Raw genomic sequence first — 22,104 nt, 5'->3', positions numbered from 1 at the left:
CCTTAGAGCTTCAACTTCAAGCTGTAATCGACCTTCTCTCGGTCCATCCATTCTCGTAACATTGCATGCCCAGCTCGAGCTGCGCGCACAGGTGTCGTGGCGGGTCCCAGAGGGAGCTTGTACTGTCCACCGAGCTTCGTGGGATCTAGCTTATCATTCGCGGGCATCTTCTTCGCCCTCTCTTTCCAGCACCTTGGGAAGCTATCCTGCAGTGCATCGATGTCAAGCTTCTCGTCTGCTCCTGCGACAGCTTTTTGCAGCAACTGCGCCACATCGACGAATGTGTGCTGACTAGGCGGATCCGCAAGGACAGTGCTGATTTCCAGAATGCGAGAGTTGAACACCACGCCCAATGAACAGATCAAACCACTCAAAGGCAGATATGCGTCAGTGATGCGCTTGACAAAAGCATACAGACCGTTGAGAGTGCGCCACAGCCTATACGGTGGCACCTGCCTGGGGTCGGCTGCGGCAGCAGCTTCATCCGCACATGTGAAAGCCAACATATAGCAGAGAAAGGACTCCACAGACTTTACGGCAGCCAGTTTCTGGTCCACTGGGGTCTGCGAATGGTTCAGGTGAGCAGTTGCGGCGTGCTTCAGCTCCCGGCCCAGAACTTCCAAGCGCTTCTGCTCAACCTCGAAAGCATTCTGCCTCGGCGTCTTACTGCTCGGCTGGCTGGAAGGTGGCCTGCTGATGCCATTGGGCTGCAAGTTGCCTGCGACGCTTGGCGTGCTGGAAGTTGCTGGAGGAGTGTGCGTGGCGTTGCTGTCCTGTGACTGTTCCCGCCGCATTGCTTGCGATAGAATATCTTTACGTGTTCCAGGTGTATTATGCTGTCCTGATTTCGGAGCAGCTGGCGATTCCACATCGCGCTGTGCTGGCGTTGAAGGTTCCCTCCGTGCATCGCTTGGCTCCAGTTTCTTGCGCTTAGCAGCCGGGCCCTGCTTGTCGTCTTCCGCTTTTCGTTTCGGTGAAGCCGCCTTTTCTGATGCCTTGACCGGCCGCTTTTCCGGCTGCTTGGGAACTGTCTTCTCGGCATGCTTCTCTGGTGGTTCTTCAACCGACGCCTTCTCCTTCTTCTTGCCAGGTCCAACCTTCTGCGCAACTCCCTTCACTTTTGCCGCGTCCTCTTTGCGGTCATCGCTCCGCTTGTCAGATGGCTTCGCGAATGTTGCGGGCTCTGCCGCGGAAGTCGTTGGGACAAGCATACTCTTGTCTGGTTTGGAGCGCATCTTCAATATTCGAAGAATGTCATCTCTGCGCGCTCGTCTAAACTTGAGGCGAACTAACAGCCGCGGCTTCTCTGCAGTCTCAACCTTTTCAGCCGACTTCGTTTTGGAGACTTTGGCAACTACAATCTCTTCGTCCTGCGATGGTGGTGGGCTCTTGTCACGAGGTCTAGCATCCACCGTCACAGCTTTAGCATCACCCTCAGATGGAGCCGACGGACTGCCGGATCTGGCACGATGGCCATTGCGTGGTACAGGAGATTTGTGCTTGGATATTCCATCCGACTTTTTCAGTGGAGTAAGTTTGTTGTCTTTGTCCTTTTGAATCGTACTTGAAGCTGCGGGTTTTGAGGAATTGGCGCGGGCTTTGAGTGCTTTGGCGATGTTTTCTGGTATCGATGGCGAAAGCCTTGAAGGTAACTTCTCTGGAATCTTGGCAGTGTCCTGTTGAACATGTGTGTTCGCAGGCACAGGAGGTGTAGCTGTTGGGTGCAGAGGTGACAATTTCGCCGGAAGGCCGGGAGACAGTCGCGGTGGCATACCTGGCGAAAGGCGTGGCGGAAGACCAGACTCTGCGTCGTGCTTGTCGCCGTCGACGAGCTTACTCTCTTTCGGTACTTTTGAGGGCTTTGCGTCCTGTGAGCCCGAGATTGCTCGGGGCGGGACCTCTACCTTTTGCTTCTTACTGCTGGGAGCCAACTCGCCCTCTGACTTCTTCTCACGTTGCTGCGGTCCTTCATCTTTTTGGTCCCTCTTACGCTTCAGATCTCCCTGTTCTGGTGACTTCTCTTTCTGCATCTTTTGGATGTCCTCTGTCTCTTCTGCCACTGCTGCCAGCATTTCCTGCGTCTCGGCCTTCACTCGCTCAATGGGACCTTTCACTGCTGGCTGTTTTGCCGGCGCATCCTCGCTCGTTGCGGCGCCTCGCTCAGGCGTTGCCGTGTCTCCGGTCTGCTTCCCCTTCTTGTATGCGCTGAAGCTGATCGTCTTCTTCACGCCGCCACTTGGTGTGTTCGCGCCAGTTCCTGGTCGTGGTTTGTCCCGGTGACCATTTGCGCTGGGCTCACCGATGGGCCGGCTGTTGTGCAACATGTACATGCCCTTGCCTGGCTCGTGGTAGTGGAAAGTCAGGTACTGCGTAGCCTCGTGCTCGCCTTCGCTGAAGGGCGTGCTGTACAGCCATTGCTTCGCCTGAGCCTCGTAGTGATGGTGGTAGCGCGGCTCAACATCCTGCGGAATGGTCATAACATAGGGATCGGTGGTGATGTGCTCGCGCATGCGCTGCAGCTCGGCATCGATGGCCTCGAGGTCGGCTTGCTCCTCTCTGGTGGGAATCCATTTTTGCTTGTCTTGCATGTTATCGCAAGCGGGCGATCATCGCAATCGCAGCATGGGTGCGCGACGACTGGTGGTGGCCGAGGTGACGTTGTCGCAAGCGACTGAAGTGAGGCCGCAGCTAGCAGAAGCTCGCGGTGGGTTGCGCGAGGGACGTGGGTCGGCGCGGCGGCAGCCAGTGGAAGACAGACGCGGTCGTGGTGGTGAGGTTTCGCGGAAGAAACGAGGGTCTCGCGTGGGCCGGACAGGGCGTTGCGGCAACAATGGCAACAATGGCGCTGGGGGCGCGCGACAATAATGCGGGCTTGTTCAGGCGTGGGTGATGAGTACTGTGGCCGACAATACGAGAGAGCATGACAGCAATGACACGGAGAGGAATCGCTCGTCACTCGCACGACGAACCGCAATCGCGCAACTCTCAAACTCTAGCCTCCGACGTTCCGCTCCACCACTGGCTTGGAGCTTAGCTGTAAGGCTGACAAGACGGCGTCACTCACTCCTTCGCTCCATGCGCCAGCGAGCATAATGCGGCGCGTCAATTCACAGTACTACTGCCTACATCACTGCCCTCGAGACATGTTCGCAGCACCGTAACACGTACCGTCCATTCGGTTCTTCCGCTGTTGTACAAGCGGTACTACGCAGATCGACCCCTGCAGCAATTGCCGCATTGGTGCATGATGAACAAGCACACCACAAAGTGGAAGAAAACATACGCATATAAAAAGGCCGGACACGCTTCATGTCGTTTTCACCATTAATCGTAACTCGTCATCCGTTTCCTCGTCTTCGTCGTCAACGTCCGCTGCTACTGGTGGTGTAGAGTCTCTGGCTGCCCTCGACGGCAGCTTCCGGAGACTCGTTGCTCCAGTAGGTGACTTCTTTTCACCAACGTTCTGCCCGTCGCTCTTGAGTATTCTGTGATCTCCTCGCGGCAGCGGCTGGCTTGGGCACTTCCTCATCTTCTGATTCTGTTGCGGCGTCTGCGTGGTCTGGTTCCGGCGTGACTTGATCGTGACGCGAAGTGTCTTCCTCAGAACCATTCATGGTGTGGTCCTCCTCGGCAATAGCCTCCTCTGATTCCTCCTGCTCTCCATCAAGCGCGCGCGAGGGCGTCGCCTTGGCTTTCCGTTTGCCACTGCGAGAGGCACCAGCTTTCCTGGTTGTCCTGGACAACCTCGCATTGCTCACCTCTGTAGCAGCTACAGGGTCAATTTGAGCGCCATTCAGGAGCCTCTGTTGATCTCGGATCTTTAGCTTCTTGGCGTTCAGAAGAGCAGCGAACTTGCTTAAGAGATCGTCCTCGTGTGCCTTCTTAGCTCTAACCAGCATATCCAGCTCCGTGGTCAGCTTAGCGATCGAATTCTTCTGTGACTCAACGGAGATTTGCAATCCGTCTAACTGGGAACGGAGCTCATCTGCTTCGGCAGTCGCGGCCTCCACCCAGTCGAAGGTATCAATCTCGGTATGGCTCGTGTTCTCCTGCAAATGAATGGTGCCGAGTCGTTGGGTAATGCCGTCGACATTCTTGCGGATAGTGATCGAGGCAGTGGGGCCATTAATCGCGGCAACAGTCTCCACGCCCTGCAGGGAGGCCGGCAAAATAGCGTCTGATCGATAGTGCAAGAAAGAGAACTTGAGCAGGGTCTGAAAGTCTTCCTCGGATCCATTAAAATTGCGGTCCTGGTAGGACTTCGTGTCGGCCGCAGTCAGGGAGACGACATATAACTCTGACTTGTCTGTGCCAATGAGCTTGAGGTCCAGCTCGTTACGGCCCTCCTGCGCGACGTGAACGAGGAAGTGCGCCGACTTGTTGTCCGTCCTACGCAGGCGAAGGACGTGCTTTGGCGGAGGTGCCATGGTCAAGGCTATTGTTCGGCGATTAGCAACGACGCGGTGCACGCGACTACTGTCTTCCGCGGACGACGAAGGCAAGCAGAAATGAGTGTCAGCGGTGTACAGCTGCGCACAGTCAGGCGGTTTTAGAATTTTGCTGCAAGGTGCTCGGTGCTGGCGGAGTGCTCGTGCTGGTGTCGCCGCCTGCCTGCCGCCTGCGGATCCGCCGCCGTGCTAGCAAGAAGACGCGACAGAAGCTGCCCTGATCTACATGTGCGATATTGGCCGTAAGCCGTTGCTATGCAACTTCAGAATTTTCGATCGCGACGCGTCTTTCGTGGTCAACTGTAGAACTGTGCACTCGAACCGGGAGATTGATCGTGTGGCAGCCGAGTGTGAGGGTCAGTGGTCAGTGTGTGGTCAGTGTGTGGTCAGGGTCGCGCACCTTGGTCGCGGAACACGCGCGGACGGCGCCTTCCCTCTTTTAGCGGCCGCTGCCAGCCTCTGGCCGATGGGTGACCGACGACGTACAAAGTACTCCCACACCGGCAGCGACACCAACCGCATGAACCACTCTACCAGCCCACCGTCCGCGCCTCCGCTCTCCCGGCTTCCCTCACGCGCATGTAGCGCCGCTCTCGACCGCGACACCGGGCACGCCGCCCTCCTGACACACAATCATGGCGGTCGAGCAATGGGAGGACGATGAGTTCGAGGGCCAGTTCCACGCGTTTGGCAGCGCGAGCATCGGCACTGGCCCTCTCAGTATGTCCTCGCGGATGAGCACCCGCTCGGAGTCGGTGGCTGGCGATGAGGACTGGAACGTGGTCATCACACCGAACGACGAGCAGAGCACCGTCCAAGCCATTGAGTCTGCGAAGCAGGCGGGTATCCCCCTGCCCGAAAATGTACCCACCAGCGCCCTTCTAGGTGGCACCATCAAACGACTGGGCAAGAAGAAGTCGAAGCAGAAGATCGAGCATGACTGGGAGAATGATCTCGAAATGTCAGACCGACCGCTGCAACTGAAGCCCAGGACCGAGGACTCGGCGGACATGATCGAGGAAGGCTTCGATGACTTCGACGAAGACCTTGAAGGAAGCTTGGGCATTCGCTTTGCAGGGAAACGTGAGACGAGAGCCCGCAGCGGCTCTGCATCAGTGATGAGTCCTAGTCTAGGTTCTGCAACCGCAGACAGCGAGGTCGACGACTTAGGTGGACTTGATATTCCCGAAGGACCCATGGACTTTCAGGAAATGCTAAAGAAGCGACGTGCTGCAGATGCAGAGCTCTCAGACCGGTCGCAGCCTAGCTCTGCTATTATCGAACAAGAGCCAACGATGAAGACGCACAAGAAGTCAAAGCTGGAACCTGACGATCATGATGACTTCCTCGACGACCTTGATCTGGGAGACGGCGAGGTGCTGAACGTGCGGAAACGTACCACGAATCGGAATGTTCAGGTGAAGTCTACCAGGCCGCCGCCATCAGCCCAGCGCCCTGCGACCACACTGAACTTCCACGACAAACAGACGAACAAACCTGTATTCTCCAGATCACATATCCCACGACCAGTGTCGGGCACTCGACAGACATCACGTTTGGATCCAGTATTTGAAAATGGCGACTCCCAAGGGCTGCGGAATAGGAGAGGACCTACCACTACCAGTGCGCAGTTGCTCCGCTCGAAGAGATCGATGCCAGCTTTGCGCAACCAGTCGAGCCACGGGTCATTTTCCAAGCCATCAGTGCCATTCCTACCCGCAGGTGTATCAAACCTGCAATCTTCTCATGTTACTGCACATCGTGCCATGCCCTACCATCTACGTCGAGAATCCGACCCCAGCAGACAGGGCGCGCAATCGCCCCCGCCACCACGACCCAGCTCGAGGCTCTCAAACCAAATAGCTCCAGATACGCCATCACGGACCTCCAGGCAAAGGGAGAATGTAGCACCTGCTGCTCTTGTGAGGCAAGCTGCTGCTAAGCACACTTTGACCAAGCCGATAAAGAAACGGCACTTTGGTGACGGTAACGAGCTCGAAATATTCGATGACTTGCCAACCTCAGCAAGTAAAGAAAGCAAATATGTCAGACAGCCTGTTGGCCGAGGCCCACCCAAGCAGAGCACTCTTCGACGAACGCAAAGTCGCTCTGAAGTTTCTGATGCCAGCAAACGCAATTCCGCCATAACGGTCGTCCCAGATAGAATAATGACTCCCGCTCCACCTAGGACTCCCGCAAGTCCAACAAGAGGCTTCCATGATGCTCCTACCGCAACACCGAGCTATCTGCGCGACACTGCCGCAAGTAGGATTGCCCGGGAAACGCGACTGGCAAATCAGCCGAGGCCGCGGAGTGAGGGCCCACTTCAACCTTTGACCACAAATTGGAAAGCCCAGGTTGCGGCCAGGAGTCCCTTTTCCAGTCCCAATGCACAGCGCCAGAAAAGCACACGCAGACCAGGCCTCATCGCCGGCATCGGGTCACACGTGGCGAAGAGTAAGTTCTACGCATTCTTCCTTGACTGCTGCAACAACCGCTAATTGTCAACAGGTGAGAAGGGCATGGTATACAATCCTCAAACTCTTCGCTGGGAAGGCAATGAGAACACCCTGCGCGAATTTGACCTCCCACCATTGGACACGCCGACCCCACAACTCCGGCCACGTTCATCCTACATGGAGCGCGTGGAGCGCGGCCACCAACGATCGAACACCTCGCCTTCACGGCCAGCGCTGATCTCCCATGTGGCCACCGGCAGTGGGTTCAATATCCAGGTCCAAAACGGCATGGTGTACGACCCTCAGCAGATGAAGTGGCTGAAGGTCAAAGGCGGCCGCGATGTCTCCGGGCAATTTTCGCCGTCGGCCACCGATGTTGAGGACGAGGAGGATGCGTTTGCTGGCATCGAGGATCTCAAAGACGAGAACACCCCAGCAGCTGGACAAAATATCAGTGGCATGGGTAGTCCAATCATTAATGCTGCAGCACCAGCGGAGAACTTCCACGAAGAATTTGACATTGGTCTACGCTTCATCGAACTTCAAAGGACAGAAGAAGACGCCTGGAGACGGATGTGCTCGAACTGGTTTACTGGCGATAACCCGCGGCCAGATGATGGCCAATGGCGACGTGGTATCCGCAACATCGTCCCGTCCGATGGATTTGGCAGCTTCTGAATCGAGCTGTCCGGCGTTGCATGTTTTGCTTTTTAACCTGCAGTTAATCGTTGTCTTATAGCCTGCAGCATATTTCTGGGCGTATTTGTGGAAAATGGGCGGTGGCGCTGAAAGCTGCCAGTGAAGTACAGCGCGGCGCTGGTGTACCGAGACGATGATACGAAGACATGACAATCTACAAACTTAATCAGTTAAACCAGTCCCCACGTGCGTCCCTCGCGTTCCTGTGTGATAGCATCGGCCTAGGGTGCCGTGGAGGTCTCGGTCATTGATCACAGATCTAGAAGGAATGCCGATTCCCACGCGCAGAACACGCGAGGGGTAGGCCATATCCATGCCGGAGGTATTCCACCACGTTTCTTGGCAAAGAGGAGTTCGGTGAGAACCGCGCTGCGTTTCTCTCAGAACGGCCCGCGAAGAACCACTCAAATACCATGGTTCATGCACGTTATGCTGACCTCTGATGCTACCACCGCTTTATGCCGCCAGACAACATACCTAGCTTTTCTGCACCCAAGACTTTGTCTCTTGGCACGCATTGAATAGGCAGGTCGTCCAAGCATTTGCCCGCGCCGTATCACCGTCCTGGCCATTAACAAGGCTTGCATCTGCACGAGGTGCGCTTAAGCTATGCAGCGCTGAACTATACGGCCGGGAACCATGCTTGTTCATCCTCATTGTCGTCGGCGGCGTGTATTTTCTTTCCCACGCCTTCCATCGCTAGATTCGCTACGGGGTGCCACGATGGAGCGCCGGTTCCACGGCGTTATTAGCGAGCTGCAAATTGCAGTAAGCTGTCTGAGAGCTTGCTTCTGCAGGTACAGAGGGCTTAGGTCCCGCTGTATATAAAGCTGTCCGGCTGCAGAGGTCCTTCCATCAAGGTTGAGCTCTTTTGACAGCGCGGGCGACTGCAATTGGCCATGATGAAGTCCTTGACTAGATTATCTGCAGCTGCTGGGCTGGTATCGGTCGTTGGAGCCCAGACGTTCCAGCGGTTTGGCACATGTAAGCTTTGGGACGATTTCTTGGGCGATTGAGGCTGTGCTGACTTGTTGCCTTTGTTGGTAAGGCCCTACGCTGGGATGTGTGATTCCACCAGACCAGCAAGATTTCCTTGCAGGACAATACTTCGATATCCGTGTCGAGATCCACGCTCCAGTGAACGGCTCAGAAGCTACCAATGGCATTCCGGACGAGGACTTCACGCTCACCATCAGCAAAGATGGTGGGGAGGCGAGGCCTGTGACCGAGTACTTCCAACTTGAAGAGCCAGAAATTGAGAAGTGGGATTTCAGCTGGTACGAGGATCTGTTTGCTCTCGATGCTGAGACTCCTTCCGCAGTCAATGTTGCGTCGAAGGCGTGGCGTCGAGTGGCTCTTTACGAGCCTGGCGAATACACTGCGGTTCTGACATACAATAATGGCACAAACACCACTGCCAACTGGCTCGTCCGTGACATCGAGCAGGTCCGCAAGACCAAGAACATCCTCCTCTTCATCGGAGACGGCATGACCACGAACATGGTCACTGCTGCACGCTTGATCGCACACAAGACAATTAACGGACGCTATCAGAGCACATTGGCGCTGGACAAGTTCCCAACCATTGGACACCAGATGACACATTCCATTGACACATTCATCACGGATTCTGCCAACTCTGCAACTGCTTTGTACACTGGCCACAAGTCAGTTGTCAACGCTCTCGGCGTTTACGGCGATACCTCTCCAGATCCTTTCGATGACCCCAAGGTGGAATCGATTGCTGAGATCTTCCATCGCTTGGTCGGCGGTCACGTCGGAATTGTCTCCACTGCGTTCATTGCCGATGCTACTCCAGCTGCCTTGACTGCTCACACTCGCGATCGTGGCGAGTATGGCGCTGTCATTGACTCTTTCGTCAACGGCATTGTCAACTACACCTGGACCGAGTGGAATGGACCAGATGTCCTTTTTGGTGGAGGTGCGGAGAACTTCTGCAGCCCAGAGAATGGTGGCGAAACATACCAAGATCTCGACTACTACGAGGTCTTCGCTGAGGCTGGCTACAACGTTGTCTACAACAAGACTGGCCTTGAGGCTACTTCCAGCGAGGAGAGGACACTCGGAATCTTCTCCCAGTCTAACATGGCTAAGTGGTTGGACCGCAACGTCTACACTGACAACCTCAACGACACCGAATCACCTCTGTGCAATGGCGAGACCGCTGCCGATCAACCTGGCTTGAAGGAGATGACCATTAAGGCAATCGATATCCTCAACAACCGAGCCGGCGACAAAGGTTGGTTCATCATGTCTGAGGCCGCTTCGGTAGATAAGATGATGCACGTTTTGGACTACGACCGTGCTCTCGGCGAGCTCCTCGAGCTTGATGATACCATCAAGCACTCCATCGAACACCTCAAGGAGATTGATGCCTACAAAGATACACTTATCGTCGTTACTGCTGATCACGGACACGGTTTCGATGTCTTTGGAAACGTCGACACCAAGTACCTCAACGAGAAGACCGATGACCGCGAGAAGCGTAACGCTGTGGGCATCTACGAACGCTCTGGTCTCTCGGGTTACATCAACACTGGTGACTTGCGCTATGGCGACTCCAACTTCCCATCCAACTGGGAGCCACGCTACACTCTTGCACAAGGCTTCGGGGCATTCCCAGACCACCGCGAAACATTCCAAGTCCACAAGGACGGACCACGCAGTCCAGCCTCGAACATCACGGGCTTCGCATCAGAAAACTACTTCGCCAACCCCAACAATGATGAAGGAGGCTTTGTCGTCAACGGAACCCTTCCCGAATCCGCCAACCAAGGTGTCCACTCCCTCACCGACGTCACAGTCTGGGCTCAAGGTCCTTGTTCTGAGATCTTCGGTGGTGTTTACAACTCCATCGACGTCTTCTTCAAGATGGCAGAGTGCTTGGGTCTTTCAGAGAAGAGAGGCGGCAACGGCACCGCGCCTGGTTATGACGGCCACCACAAGGAGAAGAAGGACAACTGGGAGAAGTGCGAGGGCAAGAAGGGCTACCAGAGATATGATGAGAAGCACCCCAAGTATGCGGGTGGAGAACATGGACACAACACTGGTGTCAAGCCAAGAAGCTTCAAGCCCGGACACGCATACTGTTAGGTGTGGCATGGGATAAAATGACTCTTGGGAGAGTAGTAATGAAACGTGATGACCAGACACGAAACAGCAGATAGACTTGTACACATATAATGTGACTTCGGGATTTGTCCCACTGCTCTCCATTGCATTGATGTTTCCTAAAGTGGTACACTTCTCGAGTCCATCGGATACGCATTTGATTCATTAGACCTGCCAACCCCATCGATGGACGATGCTGTCCGCACATGCCTGCAGATATGGCGAGCCTCTGCTATTCTCTTGCCATCGAAGCGAATGTAGAGCTGAAGGGCGTGATGTCGTAGGCTGATTTCGCTGTAATGTCTTCAAACCTCGACTGGTTCGAAGCGAGTAGACCTGGACTCTGAACAAAGCGTCCACTGCGGCGATGAGGTCTCCACGAACGGCGAAGTTGAGCTGCGACCCAACAGAAGTATGTGGAATGGACAAGAGTGGCGGTCCTGCGGTGGACTGCATTCGCAGGTCATACAAATTGATGTCTTTGTTAGTTGTAACAAGGAGTTGATGATCTGTGGCCAGTGAGCTGGATTGGCCTGAGGATAAACAAACGTAATACTGACCGGTACCTTCTGGTGTTTCTAGTCCTGTTATGCGGTGATAGCGCTTCAAACGGGTTGACGAGTTCGCATGCGATGGTGAGCTGCCGACTCGTACATCCCAAAGACACACTGTGTGCATAGGCGGGCCGCGGGCGACTTCTGTGTCAAGTCCGTAGGCCAGAACATTCGGTTGAAGCCAAGTTGCTGCAAAACTCTCTTTTGTATCTCCGAAGTTGGAACGGCCGACCCAACCTACACGGGAGACGATTAATAAAAGGCTCCGAAATGCTTTCACCGTCCAGACACATACCCGGGTTTAGGCCATCGACAACGAGAAGACCAGTGCCTGCGAACGCAATGTTCCGCGTCGCTGGCTCGAAAGCGCAGGCATGAACTGTTTCCACAGTATTCTGTAATGTAGCTTTAGGAAAGAGGGCACTCTCGTTGCGCTCCGATGTACGAGAGGGGCCAAGGTAATAGTGAATGGCGTGGTCGGTATTGCTGACGAAGAGCAGAGTAGAATCGAAACGCTGCAAGGTCACGAACCTACCGGACAAGGCTGCCAACGGACTGTGTACGGATCAGGACAAGCAAGAAAGAAAGCGAGCGCCAAGCTTGACGAGATATCGATACAGATCCAGCTTTCGCGAAGGAAATGATTTGAGAAAAGCACTCGTGTTCGACTTACTATTTTGCAGCCAAGTCTTGGGGGTCGTTTACATTGTCTTGCCAATGGTACGAGTACACGCAAGTTGCAGCCGAGTTTTGTGTAGTCGCAAAGAGCATATCTGACTGATCGGCGGCGTATAGAGCATCTCGAACGACAGGATACGAGTTGAAGCCTTTGATCCGGGGATTGAGTGGCGTGTGCTCCAGTCCATTGATCAGAGCTTCATCACGCACACCACTGAGATAGCCAGTGGTCCGATGGCCAAGTTCACGTTGCAGTGTCGTCTTGAACAGCCCACTCGTCAGTGACTTGGCCTGGTTGACGGTCTGCTTGCGAATCACTCGCTCCTCGAATCTCTGTTTCTTGAGAGCGCGCTTTTCATGCTTCTCGCGTTTCACATTGGCCCTTGAGTGTTTGGCGTCGACGGGTGCCGCATGGTCGGCGGTGATCTTGAAATACTTTTTCTTCTCTTCATCGAAGTAGAAGCCAGGAATGTTGCCTCGATTCATCCTGGCGACCGAGCTTGCGCAAAAGAATGTGTGAGGCGCATATGCATTTCGAAATGGTTCCAGGCGTGTTGGAAAGCTCCGTGGCCTGTTGTGAGTTTAGTCGGTGTCGATGGTGAAAGGTGAAGAGGTGGAATCTTCAGGCAGACCTGCCGTTGCTGAACAACCACGTGCGGCTTGGCGGGCTTCCTTTCTGCCGACATCGTTCGCAGCATATGACGTGCCTGGCGAGCAACATCAACGCGACAGTCGGAGACGCTGCGGATGTGATTCGGTGCTGGTGCAGTAAGTAAGTCAGCTATTGCCACTTTGCTTTCCTCTCTTTGTCATTGTACTTGTGCCGTGAATGCATCGAGTGCTCCGTCTGCCAGGACGACCTGCCATCACAGCACATCTCCATCGAACAGCAGCAGCGACCATGGCGAGTCTCACGCCCCCGCATCCGCCCGCCGACCAAAAGACCTTCTCGATTCGCGATCTGCCCAAGAGCAACAACTTCACTTCGAAGCTCCCTGCCGATGGCGAATATCCAACCCCCGCCGACTCACACAAGGCCGAGAGGACTAAGCTTGGTCCTCGACTGGTCAAGAATGCAGCGTATACCTTTGTACGACCCGATCCCTTTAAGCAGTCCGAACTAGTCGCTGTGTCGAAAGCAGCGCTCAGAGACTTGGCAATAGACCCGGCGTCCGTCCAGACGGATGATTTCAAGAAGACGGTCGCCGGCGAACAGATCATAACCTTGAACGGCGACGAGCCAGGCGAGAAGGACATTTATCCTTGGGCGCAGTGCTACGGAGGCTACCAGTTTGGCTCGTGGGCAGGTCAACTTGGGGATGGACGAGCCATTTCGCTGTTTGAGACTACAAATCCTACAACCGACAGACGATATGAGATTCAGCTGAAGGGCGCCGGCAAGACTCCGTACTCACGCTTTGCAGATGGCAAGGCTGTGGTACGGAGCAGTATTCGAGAGTTCGTGGTGAGCGAGTCCTTGAACGCTTTGGGCATTCCGACCACTCGCGCCTTGAGCTTGACTTTGGGCCCGGAAGAGAAGGTCCGACGTGAGACCACAGAGCCTGCAGCAATAGTGGCGCGATTTGCAGAGAGCTGGATCCGCTTTGGCACATTTGACCTTCCGCGATCAAGAGGTGACCGAGACATGTTGAGGAAGTTGGCTGATTATGTCGCCGAAGATGTATTTGGTGGCTGGCAGAACCTGCCTGGGCGCGTATCGACCACAGAAGAGAAGGACGTCGTGGAAGTTAGTCGAGGCGTATCCAGGGACGAGATACAGGGCGAAAACGAGCTGGCTGAGAACCGCTACACACGACTGTTCAGGGAAGTCGCTCGTCGCAACGCAAAGACAGTTGCAGCGTGGCAAGCTTATGGTTTCATGAACGGCGTGCTCAACACGGACAACACATCTATCTTTGGTCTCTCGATAGACTTCGGGCCTTTTGCATTCCTCGACAACTTCGATCCCAACTACACACCTAATCATGACGACCACATGCTTCGCTACTCGTACAAGAACCAACCAAGCATTATTTGGTGGAACCACGTCCGCCTCGCAGAAGCGCTGGGCGAACTTATTGGCGCTGGCCCTTGGGTCGATGACGAGGAATTTGCGACTCAGGGTGTGCGCAAAGATCGTGCAGACGAGCTCGTCAAGCGTGCCGAGACTGTCATCGACCGTGTCGGCGAGGAGTACAAGGCTGTGTTCATGGCCGAATACAAGCGTCTGATGACAGCTCGCCTCGGTCTCAAACAGAGCAAAGAAAGTGATTTCAAGGAACTGTACTCCGAGTTGCTCGACACTCTCGAAGCTTTAGAGCTTGACTTCAACCACACGTTCCGACGCTTGAGCAACATCAGCATGGTTGACATTGATACGCACGATAAAGCCAAGGAAGTCGCAAGTCGTTTCTTCCACCATGAGGGCCTTGGCGGGCTCGTCAGTGTGAATGAGGATCAGGCACGAGACCGTGTGGCAAAGTGGCTAGGCGAATGGCGCAAGAGAGTACTCGAAGACTGGCCTAGCTCGGAAGAAGCGCGTGTGGAGCGCATTGCAGCAATGAAGGCCGTGAACCCCAATTTCGTTCCGAGGTCGTGGATATTGGATGAGGTGATCACTGAGGTTGAAAAGAAGGGCAACCGAGAGATCCTGGATCGGGTCATGACTATGGCGCTTGATCCGTTTGCCGATAGATGGGAGGGAGACAAGGAGGAGCAAGATCGATTTACTGGTGATGTCCCAAGATATCAGAGAGCAATGCAATGCTCATGTAGCTCATAGGATGTTGGCTGGTTCGTATAATAAATTCACATAATGGATTATCTGCCTCCGAACAGGAGCTCCAATATAGCTGGAGCCCGCGGATTGACGGAGCTTGACCAGAGCTATTGCCGAATTGCGCTATTGAGCTCTTTACCTCACTCGTCTGTGTGCCTACCACTCTGCCACATTCCCATGAACTCCACGATAGCAATGGAAGATCAAGTAGCAATGCCTAACGCAGCTTCCAAAGTCTTTCATATTCCAGAACTACTCGAACTCATCCTCCTCTCACTCCCCAGCGCCACAACTCATCAAGAAATTGCCGCTCATCGAACAATTCTACTCTCTCAAACCGCATCCCGAACATGGCACCTCTTACTCAAGACTTCCACACCCATACGCGAGTTCCTCTACCGCCCCACACCCCTCAACAATCCGACCGAAATTCACAAAACATGGAACACCAAACACCCATTCCCACCATCTCGACCCAACACCTGGATCCCCATCCTCCTCCTCCAACAACGCAGCTGGGGCTCCGCCTGGCCCTTCGAACTCTCCTCTCTCCAACACGATCTCTTACCCTCTCAACCCCGCTTTTGGAACTTCTCCCTCGAAATCAGCGAACGACAATTTCGATATCTCGAAACTTTAGACCAAAGTGCCAAGTGGAGGGAAATGCTAGCTAGTAGTCCTCCTTTTACGGAGTTTTGGTATACGAGGACGTTTTATGAATTGGGGTCGGGGAGGGCGCCTTTTGTGCAGTGGTTGGATTATGATGGGAAGAAACCGAAGTGGGAGCAGAAGTTTGTTGTGAGGAGGGAGGAAGGGGTTAGGTTGGGGGATTTGGTGGATGCTGTGAGGGAGTTGTTTGAGAAGGAGGGGAGTGGGACGAGGTTTGTTTTGGTGGAGAGTTTGAGGGTGCCGAGTGGGGATGGGGAGGTGGTGTTGAGGGAGGAGGGGTCGAGTGAGAGGGGGTATGTGCCGGGAATGGCCTCGAGTGAGAGGGTTGGGGGATGGTATGATTGAGAGGTGGATGAGAGGGTTTTCTTCGATTCGCTGTTGGTGACGACTGCGAGAGATTACGAGGACTGCTGCTGCTATCTCTTTCTATCCTCGAGCAGGCTATTTGCAGCATTGCCGGACCGCTTCGCTCCCACACTCGCTTCCCATGATAGAGCAGCTCTCTCGTAGCTGTCAGAGCTGCTACTCGAACGGCTTGGACTCTCATCATCGTTCTTATCGCCAGCTCGGTAGAGCTGCATCATCGAGAACGTATCACGCCTACTCGGCCAATAGTAAATCTCAGCGTTCGTGGACGACTCACCCATCTTACCTGGCACTTCGATTGTACTTGATCTCGACATCTCGCTCTGCTGAGGACTCGCGCTATCACGTAGTCTTTCAGCCATCGAATGGTTAGAGCATTGTCTTCGAACATGATTACTGAGTCGGCGTGAATGCCGAGTGAACTTCATGGGCAAGCTCGGTAAGCTGGATCTTTCTGATGGAGTATCTTCCACCACGCCAGGTCGACTACGCTTCGGAGTGCTCACATCTGTTAGACTACTGTGCCGTCTGTCGTGATCAGGACGTGACGATCCATGCTCTGGTTTCCGGAACCAGTCGAAGAAGTCATTGAAGCGAACAGATTTCTTCAGTTTCAATCCAATTGTTGGTGTACCTCCTGTTTCAGGCGAGGCAGAGTGCTTTGATAGTAAGTGCTCGGACGAAGTGCTTGCGGCTTTCGATGCTGCACTCTCATGCTGATGTTGACGCTTTCTTAGTTTCTTCGATGTCGAACTTCCATATCGTGGCGAGACCTGCTGAGTCATTGAGACTGCAAATATTTCAGCTTTACCGTTTTGGAGCGGCTAGCAGGAGTGTTCGGGTCATGACGAAAAGGCACGAGTATAAATATGGGGATTGCAGGTTCATTCACTGAGAGGTTTGCCTATCCTTGTGGTTTGAAACACGCTGCAGTGAATGTCGCTGCTGTAGCCAAATTATTCCAGACATGGTTGTAGTGATAGGTGATGGCTGAGACATCAGCACTCCCCATGAGCAATCCATCAAGGTCAGCAAGCACATGTACGAAACACTATAAGTCTCTCGTCGTTGCAATGCCCGATCATTGATTTGTATTCATGTGTCTTGCACAAGACAATTTCCCAATCTCCGCAACTTCCCAGCACGGACCAAAGCCCGCATTTGCCTCACGACGACCCCTCACCTCGAATCATGCCCCGTGGCGCGACATCTGAATGTTCTGGAGGACCATCATCTCCAATCGTTCCGCGGCGCCACTGCTAATGCTAGATTCGGAAACCGAGCGTGTTGGCAAAAGCGAAAGTTGTTACGAGACCAAAGTGCCCATGTGAGAAAGGTGGGCGGGCAGAGCAGACTAGGGCGAGCTCGGCAGTTGCATTTTGCGAGCTCACAGCACCACTTGCCGACACTCGAGCTGCCAATTGATGACGGGGTCGCGCGAGATTTCTCAGAAACCGCCCGCCGCGAAAGCCAGTCCCGCCGTCCGCGCGTGGAGACGGCATACAGTACCTTGCACAGGGACGGGTCTCTCGTGATTGTCATCATGCTGGGACTGTTATATATGCCGCCGAGCCCCTCCCGAAGTGCCCTGTGTTGTTGGCTGACATATTCTATTGATCTTCTTGCTCACCATCTAGCACAATGACAGTCACCAAGCTTCCTTTCCACGCTGACCACATTGGGTCTCTGATCCGACCTGAGTCTGTCTCACAGGCACAAGAGAAGGCAGATGCGGGGCAAATTACGCAAGAGGAGCTGAGAAAGGTTCAGCAAAAAGAGATCAGCGATATTGTGAAGAAGCAGCAGGATAACAATGTGAGGGCGCTGTGCTCTGGGGAGTTTGACAGGAAGTACTACTTCTCTGGCTTCTTCGAGAAGCTCGATGGCTTCCAAGAGGTCAGCCCTGTGCCGTGGGAGCTCGCTCGTCTCTCAGCTGCTCCCATTGCTGCGCTGAAGAAGGCCGGCAAGCAATACCCAATGGCAGCGGTTTGTACGGGCAAGATCAAGTACTCCAAGAGCCCATACCTCGAGAACTGGCTGCTGTTGAGAGACACTCTTCCACAAGAGCAATGGAAGGAGGCCAAGTTCACGATGCCGCCGCCTTGCTATTTCCATCTTCGATTGGCTCCTGGGAAATGCTACGACCCTAGCGTGTACTCAAACGACACGGATTTCTTCGAGGATCTGGCAGCCGCGTACAGACAAGAGTTCAAGACACTCTATGATGCTGGACTGAGGAACATCCAGATCGACGACCCGACGCTTGCATATTTCTGCTCCGAGGACATGTTGAAAGGACTGCGAGACGACGGCGAAGACACCGATAAGCTGTTCGACCTGTATTTGAAGGCACACAATGACTGCATCGCGGACAGGCCCGATGACCTTCACGTCGGCCTGCACATCTGCAGAGGTTAGCAACCCAAGGAATTTGTTGATGGTACTCAACTGACGTCGTCTAGGTAACTTCTCGAAGTCTATGCACTTCAGCGAGGGGTCGTACGAGAAGATCGCCGAGCGTTTCTTCAAGACACTCAATTACGACACCTTCTACCTGGAATATGACAACCCTCGATCAGGTGGCTTCGAGCCCCTCCGGTTCTTGCCGAAGCACAAGAATGTTGTCCTAGGTGTGGTCACAACCAAAGACCCGCAGCTGGAGGATCGAGGGTTGATCAAGAAGCGTGTGTTGGAGGCAGCTGATATCATTGCCAAAGGTCAAGGTCGACCCGTGCAAGAAGCCTTGGAGAACATTGGCATCAGCCCGCAGTGTGGGTTCGCCAGCGTGGCGGTTGGAGCTGAGGGCATGGACGAGCAGAAGATGTTTGCGAAGCTGAAGCTGGTGCAGGATGTGGCGAGAGAGATTTGGCCAGATCGACCATAATGGCCACGCTAACGCAGCGTGGCAGCGTCGTGCAGCGATGCTCCAATAATGATTGTGCAGCAGGAGGGAGAGGGGCTTGCCTCCGCGCGATTCAACTCGATCCGTCGTGCTAGGCGTCGAAAAAGTGGCTCTGAACAGAAGGATTTTGAGGCAATGTAATCCGACTTCTCAAACAGATATTTTGACAACCGGCGATATTGCCAGTGACAACCAATTTCCAAGCCTCATAGACCAGTGCACATGTTATTGGGACAGCTGCAGGTCGTTGAACGCGCACATGTTGTCATGTTGTCATATAATCGGGGCGTCTGCGCAGCGCAGCTATGGCGAATTGCATGTGAAATGTTTCCAGTACACAGAATAGCTGTAACTCGTTCACGTGGCAGCGAGAAGTGGTCGAGCTTGCCTTGTCGCTGAAGCTTGTGCATTGGCCAATTGCGGGGTGGATCTGGCACGGGAGCGAGAACGACGACCGCCAGGCCAGGCACAGGACGAGCGGCATTTCTAGTGCGCGTCTGGCTCGTGGTTGGATTGTGAGTTCTGGACGTGTTCGTGTGGCTGCAGTGTGGCCATCACGTCTGGATGGCGTCCTGCAACTGACAGTTTGGCGCTGCTGGATTGGTGCTTGGCTCGCAGTCCAGCACAGTAGTAGGTCGGGGAGAAGGCGAAAAGACTTGTGGTATCGGGTGAAAACGCAGATCGTCTGATACGGTGAGCAGAGAGCGAGCCAGAAGTCGCGGCAGGTCCGTCCAGCAGAGCCGCTCAGTTTCATGGACCACCAGCGTCGTACATGTGCCTGCGTTCCAAGGTACTGTGCCGAGGCGTGCCCTTCGCTCACCTCAGATCCCACGCGGTCTCTGCCCTCTCGGTGCGAGCTTGTGGGCACTTTCACAAGCTGATCTGCTCGGAATGCATCGAACAGCAGGATGGCTTGGACTGCCTGTCGTCCCGCTGGGCGGGCTGGCGAGCGAGAGAGGTGCTGTGCGGGCCACTACTTCTGCTGGTCACCCTCGGCCCTTCTTCGCATTGTGGATAAGCGATGTTGGGGACCGTAGGTGCATGGCCAAGCGGACGATCTCGAAATGGGCGTCTGCAGCTGGAACTGGACGCTGAAGGCAGCTTCGAAGGCGTTCTTTGCGATGATGGTGATGGTGTGTAGGCAGTCGATATCGCGCTGACCAGCGTGTGAAATTGCTTCACTTGTCGCTGCAGAATGGGCGAAGGAGGTGGTGAGTGAGAGAGGGAAACAGCGGGTCTTGGGGCGAGGGCGAGGGCCATTGAGCAGACCCTGGATCTCGAATTCTTCAATTCTCTACCCTCTAGCAAATTTAGCCTTTGCCTCAGCCTGGCAAACGCACAAAACACGCCGCTGCGCTGCTCGTCGCTCGTTCCTACTTCCTCCAGCTGCACTGTGTCGTCCACAGTTTGTTCCCCTCCTTCACCACCCAGCAGCCTTCACCATCCATTGGTACCAAGCAACGCGTTGCTTTGGTTGAGCTCCCTCAACCATTGATATACACCCCCTCGCTCCACCGCTACATTCGGGCCACCTCTCACTTCAGAGTGAGCAGCAAAATCACTCTCTGCCCTCCTCGCCACCGACGAATACAAACGATCACACACACACACCAGCTCGTCGACACGATGAGCACCACAGCCTTGTCGCAAAAGGCGGCCATGAGACGCACCACCACCGCTGAGTCGATGCCCTCGACCGTGGCCAGCTCGACTGCCGGCACACCAGACGACTCGCCCACTGCGTCTGCCTCGTCGACATCCCTCTCATCCCTGGGCTCAGTGGAGGAGTTCCAGCAAAAGCCTGCTTCGGGAAAGCTTGTGGACACATACGGCAACGAATTTCAGCTGCCAGATTACACCATCAACGACATCCGCAATGCTATTCCAAAGCACTGCTACGAGAGGTCGGGTCTCCGAGGATTGAGCTACGTCGCTCGGGACATCGCTCTCCTTGCAAGCACCTTCTACCTCTTCAACACATACTGCACGCCCGAGTACGTGCCTTCGTATCCTCTCCGAGCCGCCCTATGGGCCTTCTATACCTTCGCTCAGGGTTGCTTCGGCACCGGTCTCTGGGTGTTGGCCCACGAATGTGGCCACCAGTCCTTCTCGCCAAGCAAGGTGCTCAACGACACTGTCGGTTGGTTCTGTCATTCCGCCCTTTTGGTGCCATACTTCAGCTGGAAGATCAGCCACGGCAAGCACCACAAGGCCACCGGCAACATGGAGCGCGACATGGTCTTCGTGCCCCGTACTCGTGAGGAGCACGCCACCCGCATGGGCTACGTCCTTCACGAGATGCACGAGCTGCTCGAGGAGACCCCAATCTACACCGCATCCATGCTCATCGGCCAACAACTCGTTGGCTGGCCAATGTACCTCTTCCGAAATGTCACTGGCCACAACAACCACGAGAAGCAGCCAGAGGGCAAGGGTATCGGCAAGAAGAATGGCAACGGCAGCGTCAACCACTTCCTGCCAAGCAGCCCGTTGTACGAGAAGAAGGATGAATACCTGATTCTTCTCTCTGATCTCGGTCTCGCCATCACTGTCTCTGTCCTTGCTCTTGTCGGCCGCACCTACGGCTTCCAGAACCTCTTGGTTTGGTACATCATTCCATACCTCTGGGTCAACCACTGGCTTGGTAAGTTGTGTCGCCGGTCCTCGTCATGACACCGCTAACAACCCATTGTAGTTGCTATCACTTTCCTCCAGCATACCGATCCTTCTTTGCCTCACTACACCGGTGATGCCTGGAACTTCACTCGTGGCGCTGCCGCAACCATCGATCGCGAATTCGGTTTCATCGGTCGCACCTTGATGCACGGCATCGTCGAAACCCACGTCCTCCACCACTACGTCTCGACCATTCCATTCTACCACGCCGACGAAGCGACCGAAGCGATCAAGCCCATCATGGGCCGCCACTACCGAGCGAACACTGAAGGTGGATCCGTTGGCTTCATCAAGTCAATGTGGAACAGCGCCCGTTGGTGCCAATGGGTGGAGCCCAACGAGGGTGCGACCGGAGAGAACTCGAAGGTCTTCTTTTTCCGCAACCGCAATGGTCTTGGTCTGCCACCTGCGAAGCTTGCTGCGCCAGGCTCCAAGAAGGCAACAATGGTTGTTGGCGACGAGAGCGAGTAAAAATTGGCTCGTGTGGCCTTTGCAGTTTTTTCCTCAGTATACTTGCAGTCGTTCGCTTCCGCGGCACATGACAGATCTGGTGCGCATTTAGCGCGGCGTTGAAACGGGGTGGGCTGCTTTCGCCTGGACAGGCAGATTTTATGGATAAGGAAACCGAAGCACTAGATTTAGAGAGCTATAGAGCCCATAATCGACAGCCGTGCGAAACGACAACAGAGAGATGCCAGTATCAATCCCCGCAAGATCAGTGGTTGTTCGTGACATGAGGATG

At 54.6% G+C, this 22,104-nt stretch overlaps 8 protein-coding genes across 8 annotated transcripts; 5 read left to right on the top strand and 3 right to left on the bottom strand.

Annotated features, from left to right (window-relative positions):
• Window positions 1-2: 2 nt before the first annotated feature.
• Window positions 3-2,588, bottom strand: RHO25_004392 (uncharacterized protein; the record flags this gene model as incomplete). The annotated part of the gene is made up of 1 exon (XM_023595312.2): window positions 3-2,588. One exon carries the CDS (start codon window positions 2,586-2,588, stop codon window positions 3-5), a length of 2,586 nt encoding a protein of 861 aa, XP_023457292.1.
• An 864-nt stretch (window positions 2,589-3,452) lies between these two features.
• Window positions 3,453-4,427, bottom strand: RHO25_004391 (uncharacterized protein; the record flags this gene model as incomplete). Its single annotated transcript, XM_023595311.2, has 1 exon — window positions 3,453-4,427. One exon carries the CDS (start codon window positions 4,425-4,427, stop codon window positions 3,453-3,455), a length of 975 nt encoding a protein of 324 aa, XP_023457293.1.
• A 656-nt stretch (window positions 4,428-5,083) lies between these two features.
• On the top strand, window positions 5,084-7,585 carry RHO25_004390 (uncharacterized protein; the record flags this gene model as incomplete). The annotated part of the gene is made up of 2 exons (XM_023595310.2): window positions 5,084-6,905; window positions 6,960-7,585. 2 exons carry the CDS (start codon window positions 5,084-5,086, stop codon window positions 7,583-7,585), a joined length of 2,448 nt encoding a protein of 815 aa, XP_023457294.1.
• Window positions 7,586-8,505: 920 nt separating this feature from the next.
• On the top strand, window positions 8,506-10,720 carry RHO25_004389 (uncharacterized protein; the record flags this gene model as incomplete). The annotated part of the gene is made up of 2 exons (XM_023595309.2): window positions 8,506-8,590; window positions 8,655-10,720. 2 exons carry the CDS (start codon window positions 8,506-8,508, stop codon window positions 10,718-10,720), a joined length of 2,151 nt encoding a protein of 716 aa, XP_023457295.1.
• A 183-nt stretch (window positions 10,721-10,903) lies between these two features.
• RHO25_004388 (uncharacterized protein) lies at window positions 10,904-12,456 on the bottom strand (the record flags this gene model as incomplete). Its single annotated transcript, XM_023595308.2, has 4 exons — window positions 10,904-11,247; window positions 11,299-11,529; window positions 11,588-11,847; window positions 11,966-12,456. 4 exons carry the CDS (start codon window positions 12,454-12,456, stop codon window positions 10,904-10,906), a joined length of 1,326 nt encoding a protein of 441 aa, XP_023457296.1.
• Window positions 12,457-12,871: 415 nt separating this feature from the next.
• On the top strand, window positions 12,872-14,752 carry RHO25_004387 (uncharacterized protein; the record flags this gene model as incomplete). The annotated part of the gene is made up of 1 exon (XM_023595307.2): window positions 12,872-14,752. The coding sequence occupies one exon, from the start codon at window positions 12,872-12,874 to the stop codon at window positions 14,750-14,752; it is 1,881 nt and encodes a 626-aa protein (XP_023457297.2).
• Window positions 14,753-17,425: 2,673 nt separating this feature from the next.
• On the top strand, window positions 17,426-18,668 carry RHO25_004386 (uncharacterized protein; the record flags this gene model as incomplete). Its single annotated transcript, XM_023595306.2, has 2 exons — window positions 17,426-18,197; window positions 18,247-18,668. The coding sequence occupies 2 exons, from the start codon at window positions 17,426-17,428 to the stop codon at window positions 18,666-18,668; spliced, it is 1,194 nt and encodes a 397-aa protein (XP_023457298.1).
• A 1,644-nt stretch (window positions 18,669-20,312) lies between these two features.
• Window positions 20,313-21,833, top strand: FAH12 (Oleate hydroxylase fah12; the record flags this gene model as incomplete). The annotated part of the gene is made up of 2 exons (XM_023595305.2): window positions 20,313-21,330; window positions 21,382-21,833. The coding sequence occupies 2 exons, from the start codon at window positions 20,313-20,315 to the stop codon at window positions 21,831-21,833; spliced, it is 1,470 nt and encodes a 489-aa protein (XP_023457299.1).
• Between the last annotated feature and the right edge of the window lie 271 nt (window positions 21,834-22,104).

The sequence above is a fragment of the Cercospora beticola genome, chromosome 3 (assembly GCF_033473495.1).
Source record: "Cercospora beticola chromosome 3, complete sequence".
Lineage (NCBI taxonomy): Eukaryota > Fungi > Ascomycota > Dothideomycetes > Mycosphaerellales > Mycosphaerellaceae > Cercospora > Cercospora beticola.
The sequence above is the reverse complement of the archived record's forward strand: the minus strand, read 5'-3'. Positions and strand labels throughout refer to the sequence as shown.